Consider the following 8,650-nt stretch of genomic DNA (forward strand, 5'->3'; position numbering starts at 1 on the left):
AAATTAAATTATTCCTGTTATATGCAGTCTAAACAGCATTTAACATGTCAGGGCCAAAATGTCAATTTCAGCCAAAGTCACTCAAAGTTGGCTTTTTATTATCCATACCTCATTTTTGAGTGACAATCCGTTTTTGAAACTTATTGCAGCTACTTGAAATTCATAAAGTAATTCTCTATACTTTTTTCGTACAAGCTTTGGATTAGCGTCGATAGTATTTTCGTTGTGTTTGAACTATTGACATGAAATATTTAATCTCAAATGAACGATAATATCATTAAACTCCAATGATCCAAAATATTTAATTCTAAATTAACGGTCCCAAATTAAGGAGTAACGATACTTCTGTAGTCTATCTGCTGGTCATCGCTGCAATCGTCTGTCTATTGAGAGCAATCTTTCAACATGACGATCACAAGACGGAAATAGCTTTCGTAAACCACCCATTTGCTTTCCTGCTCGTGTTTAGAAACCCAACTGCATGGACCCTACAAGGGTCTATGGCAGTAAAAGTTGATCATTAACGAGTAGCCGACGAGAAGCGTCGATTTAGTTTCAAGGGTCCTTGGCATCGATCGAACCAGGTGGCCTACGACTCGGTGGCCGACGACCAAATCATACGCTCCACGTGAGTTCCCTTCCTTCCACGCCGAGCCATGCACATTGCACGCGGCCGAGCGTCCTGAGGCGAACCCGCTTCGTTCTCTCTCTCTCTCTCTCTCTCTCTCTCTCTCTCAACTCTATAAATATCCGCTTAGCCATTCACATTGCATCACACATCCATCTCCCGCAAAGACCAGAAGCAAAAGCGAAATGGCCACCAGAAGAGTCGAAGCCTTCCTCTTCCCACTTCTCCTCCTGCTCCTCTCCTCCAGCTGCCTCTTGGCTTCATCCTCCAGATCTGATCCAGAGAAAAAGCGTTGCGCCATGGAGTGCAGAGGCATTCCGGAGCAGCAGCAGAGGAAGCTATGCGTGCACCGGTGCTTAGATGATTCCGGCGAGCAAGAATCTGGAAGAGAGCACAACCCTTACTACTTCGGCCGGCGGAGCTACCAGCAGTGGAGCAGAACGGAGCACGGCCGTTTGGAGGTGCTGGAGAGGTTTGCTCGGAGATCCGACCACTTGCTGGGCGTCGACAACTACCGCCTGGCGGTGTTGGAGGCGGAGCCGCAGACTTTTATCATGCCCTGCCATTGGGACGCCGAACAGGTGGTTTACGTAATGCAAGGTATACCAGTCGATGCATGCAAGTTTTGATCTAAGCCTAATGGTCTCTACGTACGTAATGTCATGGCCGTCACGTGCAGGGCGTGGGACGATAACACTGCTGCACGAGGAGAGGCGAGAGTCGCACGATATCAAGAGAGGAGAGACATCATGAGGGTTCCGGCGGGGGTGATCGTGTATGCCATCAACAAAGCCAGTAATGAGAGGCTCCGAGTCGCCATGCTCCTCCACCCAGTCTCGACTCCCGGGCAGATTGAGGTAGATTGGATTCAGTGTACTCCTTTGGATTAGGTCCTCGGCGCAATGTGAAGGACTCATGGTTTCTTTGACGTAGGAGTACCATGGTGCAGCCGGGAGGAATCCACAGACCTTCTACACCAGTTTTAGCAACGAAGTACTGGAAGCTGCCTTCAATGTCGGTTCCGATCTGCTTCCATCTCCATTTTCTCATCGACTCTTCCCCCTTTAGGAATTTAACCGTACTGTGTTTGATCTGTAGACTCCGTGGGATAAACTAGGGAGGGTATTTCGGAGCCAGAGGAAGGGGGGAATCATAAAGATAACCGAGGATCAAATCAGAGCATTGAATGAATCCAAAACCGAGAGTTGGCCTTTTGGACTCTCAAATGAGCCATACAATCTGCTGGAGAACAGCCCTTCTCATTCGAATGAGCACGGTCAACTACACGAGGCCACAGGTAACGAGTGCGAGATGCTCCAGGATCTGAATGTGGACGTATCCATTGCTAACATTAGCGAGGTGATCTCACTCCTCTCTTTGTTTGCACTGTTATATGCACACTGTAAGAGTCGTTCTCATCATTCATCCTCTGCGGTTGTTATGTGTAGCGATCAATGATGGCTCCAAACTACGACACCCGGTCGACCAAGTTGGCCATGGTGGTGGAAGGAAGAGGCTACATCGAGATGGCTTGTCCCCACCGCTCCGCCGAGCGACGCAGAACCCAGGAGGAGACGGGATCCCAAGGGGAGCAGCGCGTCCGCTATCGGACCGTGAGATCGCGAGTCTCCCGTGGGTCGGTGTTCGTGATCCCCGCAGGGCACCCGGCGGCAGTCGTGGCCGCTGCTAACGAAAACCTTCAGGTCCTCTGCTTCGGGATACGGTCGGAGAACAACCGGAGGTACTACCTCGCGGGGAGGAACAACGTGCTGAACAGACTCGACAGGGCGGCGAAGGCGATGGCCTTCGGCGTCCCGGCGGAGGAAGTGGAAGAGGTGCTCAATGCGCAGCCGGAGAGCGTGTTCATGCCCGGTCCGGAGCGCCGGCGGGAAGAAGAAGAGAAGTGGCGGCAGATTATCTTCAAATATGCCGGGTTTTGAGTGAGCTGTAGAGCTTGTGGGTAGGGAATCCTGTTTAGGTGAACGAGGATTAGTGCGAAAAGGATAAATTGGGGCACGGACAAGTGCTTCTGCAGTTCGAATAAAGAAGTCACATACTTTGCGTGCTCCAACATGTGTTTCTACATGTTGTTTAGGTGATCAAATCCGCTTCTACAGTTTCCGCTGCTCTTCCCACTTCAGCTACATGTGGTTTTCACTGGTTGCGAACTGATCGTGTGTTCACGTTTGACGTCCCTTGGAATGCCAAAGTTTGAAGATTTGATCATCTGCGGCCAGTGGCATCTTCCAAGAAGAGTATGAATGTTGCTAGAATATGATAAATTCTTGTCGAGTCACACTAAACAGCAGTATAATAAACAAAAATGATATAAATTTCAACCATATTAAGTATAATGTATCAAAAAAATATAAGGGAAAGTTTTAAAATAATTATGTGTGTGTGAAAAATTTATCACAAAATATTTTTTTTATAAATAACCATTTTGTCTCTAGCCTTGCATAGCCCTTGTGTTACCCCTGTCATGCTCACCTATAACCTTGTGCCACCTTACATCACCCCGCATTGCCCTTGCTTTGTGAGAAAGAAGGGGGCATGAGGGCTATCATCTTATGCAACTCTTGCATGAGGAAGGAGGGGGTGTGAGAGTTGTCATTGTCCCCACAAATCTCATTAGCCTGCCCCTGCACACTTTGTCTACAGCCCTCGCATGAGGGAAGAGTAGGTGCAAGGGTTGTTACCACCTCTGCAAACTCCAGTAGTCCTCGTCGAACCCATTGCCCATAGCTCTTGTATGAGGAAGGAGGAGGTGCGAGGGTCACCATCATCTCCGCAAACCCCACCAACCCCTCCCCTATGCGTCTTGCCTGTAGCTCTCATGCTAAGAAGGATGTGATATGAGGGTTGCTACTTCCCGTTAAACATTATTAAACTCATCGTCACTTTCACGCTCCCCCCTTCCTTGTGTAAGGGTCATAGTGCAAAAGGGCTACGACATGATGGATTCAAGAGGAAGAAGCGATGATGCAAGGCGAAGCCAATGGTTTGTTCAATGAAGATAAGGATAAGATGGTCTTTTCATATAAGAATGGGTGCTTTATAGAAAATTTTCAAGAATAAGAGATTTTTTTAAAAAAATTCACTCTAGTTTAATAAAAAATTATAAACAAGTATTTGTTTAGAAAATATATAAATTAAACTATAAAATACTAAAAAGAATATAAGCGGTAACCAACATAATATAAAGAATATTACAAGCATACACAAATTTAAATAACATAATGTCACGGACTTAGCTGGTTTTGCCTAAGTCGTGCGGCACCCTTGCGTATCCGTCTGCAAAGGTCAGCCTCCCCGAAGCCTCCCATTGTCCCTTAGGACCAACAAAAGAGAGAACGGGTTAGAGAGAACGCCTCAATCAGGATCCACAAGCAAACATCTCCGAAAAACACTTCATAGACAATGCAAATTACAAACAGACTTTACAAGCTCTGAACAGTTGCACAACAAAGGGTAAAATGGTCCATTACAGATCAAAAATCTCTCACACGTGTCCACATGACACAACCTTTATTTACAAGCCTAAAGAGGCCACCAACCCAACTAAAATGGGACTATTAAGCCTTCGGTCGCCCCTCTACATGCTGTACAAGGCATGAACATGCCAAAAGACACGGACATACATAAGCATTACATCAAACATCATGTTTCGAAGTTTGTCCATGACATTCTCGCCCACTTATTCCTTCGACATCCTCGTTGAAGCCTTTGTCGACACTGCAACTCCTCGCCTTTGCTGAGTCTTCAATCTTCTGCTCCAGCTACAATGCGCCTCTTGGCTCCTAGCTGCTGTTTTTGAGTAGTCGAATCTTTGATCCGCCATGCTGCTTCAACTCACCAATGACTCTGACTCTGGTGTGGGGTTGGCTGAGTTGTGTTGATCATTGTTGATTCCTGCGGATCCCCCAAATGAAGGAAAAGACCATCCTTACTGCGCCAGTCTCTCAAATTTCTCATGCTGTTTGAACTGGGTGGATGCTTGTTAGAGCTTTAACGAGCATCGTCTCGTAAACTTCTGAAGTTTTGGGTCCTTCCTCTACAAAATTTGCTTATTGACTCTTCTTTCACTTAGTTGTCACCTCCAAGTAGGTTCGCATCACTTCCGCTTTCGATTGGCATTTCGTTGGGAAATGAAGCGGACAATCTACTCTCAGTAGCACTGATCATCGTTGGTGAGGATTTGACAACTATTATCTTCCATTATCTTCGAAGGGTCTTTGAACTTGTGTAGAGCTCCTCTGCTGGATAGATAAGAGAATTGGGGTACTCGGTTTCGCCCATTCTCTTAAGAGTTGAGAAGGCAAAGGTTACTTGACTTCGCCCGCCTCCCCGAGGTTATACTCCATGCATCGAGCTGGTTACTGGACTTCGCCTGCTCTTTGCTCACAATTCTGAAGTACTTGAAGTGCTTGCACTCCTTGCGTTGAGTTAGTTACTGTGATTCACCTTCTCAATGCCATTGAACTTCTGGAATGTAGGAAGTTTTCACCCCAACTTGGAGTAATTCTCTCATAGGTTTGGTCGCCTATAGGATTATACCATCTTCTCCATCAACCCTGCCGCTTACTCCGCTGAGTAGCAAAGGTACAGCACCACGTACTGCCTGTTTCATTCCTTGGTTATGCACTCTTGCATGACCCGAAGTCCTTCACTTTCGGCTATCTTGATGAGAAGCACATTGACACCGGTCTTACGAAGTTCTTTGGCCTCTGCCCTTTAGCCTTATCACGGTACTTGGAGATTGCCTTTGCATTCTCCACCTCCTCGGCCCCTTTCACGACCAAGCACTCTCCCTCCATGAGAGCAAGGGATCAATGACTTTCACGGAAGTCCCACCTCTGCGGTACCATGGTGCTGCCATGCCCATGGCCCTACTATCCGTCGCCTCGCATCTGTATCCCTTTTCTTCGCAATCAGTAGATATGCCTTTGTGGCACTCCTCCGAGTCCACCTCCATTCTAACTGATGCTTGATTTTGGGTAGCTAAGTCCCTCTGGACTCGTCGTTGCTTCCTCGCCCCTTTCGACCCCCTGCTTCAACACCTCTGTGTTCTCCAAGCAGTCTGTTTGGTCGATGGAAAGACATACTGCAACTCCCATGCATGGCCTTTGCCATCACGTTGTAGGGTTTGCACCGATTTTGTTCTCCTTAGCTTCATTGGTAGCAACGTTCGCTTACTCGGCCTTGTCCTCTGACTTGCCGGGCTCCCTTAAGCGAATATGAGCTCTAGAGCAGTCCAACTCTCCAACTGCTTCGATCATACCTCTACATGATCAAGTCCCTCCCATGGAACTCACTGGTACTTGCATTTGAACTTTTCCCTTGGTGGAACCCAGCCCCCATATGCTGATGACCAAGGCTTTCATCCGATGCAAAATTCGATGCACGCACGGAAGACCCGCCTCTACGGTACCATGGCCTTCACTCCTTGAATCCATAGCCCTTCTTGCCGTTGTGTTGTTCACCGAAGTGGAGCTCCCAATAGCTCCCGATCATACCTCCATATGATCTAGTCCCTCACTGGTCTAGATCGTGTGTATTGCATTGCCACGGACTGTTCCACCACGATTCGCTGCACCATGTCACCTCCTGGTGACATCTCCATTACATTCTGATCCTTGTGGAATAAACTCGAATTGTGAACCCTCCATGTATGGCCTCTGCCAATACATCGCAGGGTCTCCTCCACCTTCGATTTTGTTCGCTCCTTTGGCAATCGACCTTCATCCACCCACTCTTGGGTCACACCTAGATGAAGCACCGCTCTAGGGCAGTCCGTCGCCTACTAGCTCTCGAAGTCCACCGACTTCACTGTAATTTGTGCACCATTGTCTTGATCCTGGGCCTCGGCCCCTACCAGCACAATCTCCGCTGCGCACCGGTTCCTCCATAGCAACTCGAATGGCAACATTGTGGCATATTCTTCAAGAGTACCCGCCTCTGCGTCCTCTTGCCCCGTGCTAAGGCCTTCTGAACCCAACTTCGCCTCCGCAAATTGAGTCGCCTTAGTTCCTCCATCAAATGCTTCTCCGAGATAAGGTGCATGTGCCCCGAAGCTCCCTTCGTCTTTGGCACCATGCAAGATGAGTCCGCTCCGTCAGAATGAAGGACCCATGGAATAACATGATCCTACTCTTGCCTCTGCAAGAGTTCATGTCCTTGACCTCTGTCTAAGGAAAGCACTGTGCCTCTGCTCCACGTTCCAACTTCTATGCTGGCTCCCTTCATGCGGCTTGAGTACTTCGCTAAGTTACACCCAAGTTGCTCCGCTCCTCGTTTTCACATTGAGTCGATGGTGGCCCTCGCGCCCACCATTCCACGGGTTAGCCCTCCCTTGAGTCCGATCTCCACATCGACTTCAAGTGTGCCTTCATTTGAGTTGCTTTGGGTCGCTCCCCCACTTGATCTCGCAATGCATCCACCAATGCATTCTCTCAAGCGAGATCATGCGATGACTCCTCGCCACTTGCTCAGTCCATCGAGCTTCGTGGAGTTGTTATTTGTTGAGGTACTCCTCCTCAACATGTGAGGTCCGTCTCACATGATTCTCCCTCTGGAGAGCCGGGACTTATCCCTCCTGGATAACTGTCCCTTTGGAGCAACATCTCTCTTCGTTTCGGAGACCACCATCCCCTTGGACTACTCCGATCTGCTGAACAAACTGTGCATTGTTCTGCCTCTTGCGAACGCACTTGCTAGATTACGACTCCACGTCAATACAGCCCCCGCTGCACTCCTCAAGGCCTAGCAATATGCTGAACTCGTTGCACACTCCAGCCTCCTACGGACGTATCCTTCACATGACGAAGAGAAAGTTCCAATGCTCCATGGCGCCAAGTTTCGGTCGCCTTGGGATGACCGTGAACATTCCATCGTCCGCATACAAGCCCATGCATGAGTACCGAATTCTTTGAGTTAGCAATTCCTCTCACCTCTGTGAGCTTTGCACAACTCTTTCGATCACTGAGCAACTCATTCCACCTTGCATGGTCTCATCCTTTACCAAGCGCCTCGCTTGCCTTGAGCACCATCAAGTATAGTTGTCAACGTTGAGCCGTAGCTCAAACTCAGCTATCCCAACCTTTGTGCGCTCCACATTCTTCCAAGCTTGCCTATTCTCGTGGTGCCTCTTACGCGAAGGGTTGGCCATTCCTCTGAATGCCAATCTTAGATGCCCGCTCCTCCGAGCGACTCCTTTTCCCTACATCTCTATGCCCGTTTTCCCCCAAACGGTCGCGTGTGTGCTGACTGCCCTCAACGCAGCCTCGCTAGGTCCCCCACGTTTGCATGCTAAGTGTTTCTATGAGTGCTTGTCCCACTCTGATACCATCTATCACGGACTTAGCTGGTTTTGCCTAAGTCGTGCGGCACCCTTGCGTATCCGTCCGCAAAGGTCAGCCTCCCCGAAGCCTCCCATTGTCCCTTAGGACCAACAAAAGAGAGAACGAGTTAGAGAGAACGCCTCAATCGGGATCCACAAGTAAACATCTCCGAAAACACTTTATAGACAATGCAAATTATAAACAGACGTTACAAGCTCTGAACAGTTGCACAACAAAGGGTAAAATGGTCCATTATAGACCGAAAATCTCTCACATATGTTCACATGACACAACCTTTATTTACAAGCCTAAAGAGGCCACCAACCCAACTAAAATGGGACTATTAAGCCTTCGACCGCCCCTCTACATGCTGTACAAGGCATGAACATGCCAAAAGACACGGACATACATAAGCATTACATCAAACATCCTGTTTCGAAGTTTGTCCGTGACATTAAGTACCAAATAATAGAAAAAAAATATAAATTGACGAATGAGTCAATACGGCTTGGTCTTGACCCGAAGGCATAGGGACGTCTATGGATCTCTCGAGACAACCCCAAAATGGCTAAGGTGGCTCTAAGGTCATCTTTGTATAGTTTTGAGGTGCCTGAGGTGGGGTTTGATTTCTCAGGGGGGTCCCTGCACAAAAACCAATGTCGAGAGGAGTTTTTCGACCCGA

General features: G+C 48.3%; 1 protein-coding gene across 1 annotated transcript; it reads left to right on the forward strand.

Moving 5' to 3' along the window:
- The first annotated feature begins 783 nt into the window (after window positions 1-783).
- On the forward strand, window positions 784-2,568 carry LOC103995147 (vicilin Jug r 6.0101-like). The gene is made up of 5 exons (XM_065161669.1): window positions 784-1,228; window positions 1,308-1,485; window positions 1,562-1,642; window positions 1,727-1,987; window positions 2,077-2,568. Exons 2-5 carry the CDS (start codon window positions 1,378-1,380, stop codon window positions 2,566-2,568), a joined length of 942 nt encoding a protein of 313 aa, XP_065017741.1. The 5' UTR covers window positions 784-1,228; window positions 1,308-1,377.
- The last annotated feature ends 6,082 nt before the right edge of the window (window positions 2,569-8,650 follow it).

Source organism: Musa acuminata, chromosome BXJ3-8, assembly GCF_036884655.1.
Source record: "Musa acuminata AAA Group cultivar baxijiao chromosome BXJ3-8, Cavendish_Baxijiao_AAA, whole genome shotgun sequence".
Classification (NCBI taxonomy): domain Eukaryota; kingdom Viridiplantae; phylum Streptophyta; class Magnoliopsida; order Zingiberales; family Musaceae; genus Musa; species Musa acuminata.

Coding starts and splice junctions, on each gene's coding strand:
- LOC103995147 (XM_065161669.1), top strand. CDS start 1,378: ATGAGGGTTCCGGCGGGGGTGATCGTGTATGCCATCAACAAAGCCAGT. Junction 1,486..1,561: donor CGACTCCCGGGCAGATTGAG/GTAGATTGGATT, acceptor TCTTTGACGTAG/GAGTACCATGGTGCAGCCGG. Junction 1,643..1,726: donor TACTGGAAGCTGCCTTCAAT/GTCGGTTCCGAT, acceptor TTTGATCTGTAG/ACTCCGTGGGATAAACTAGG.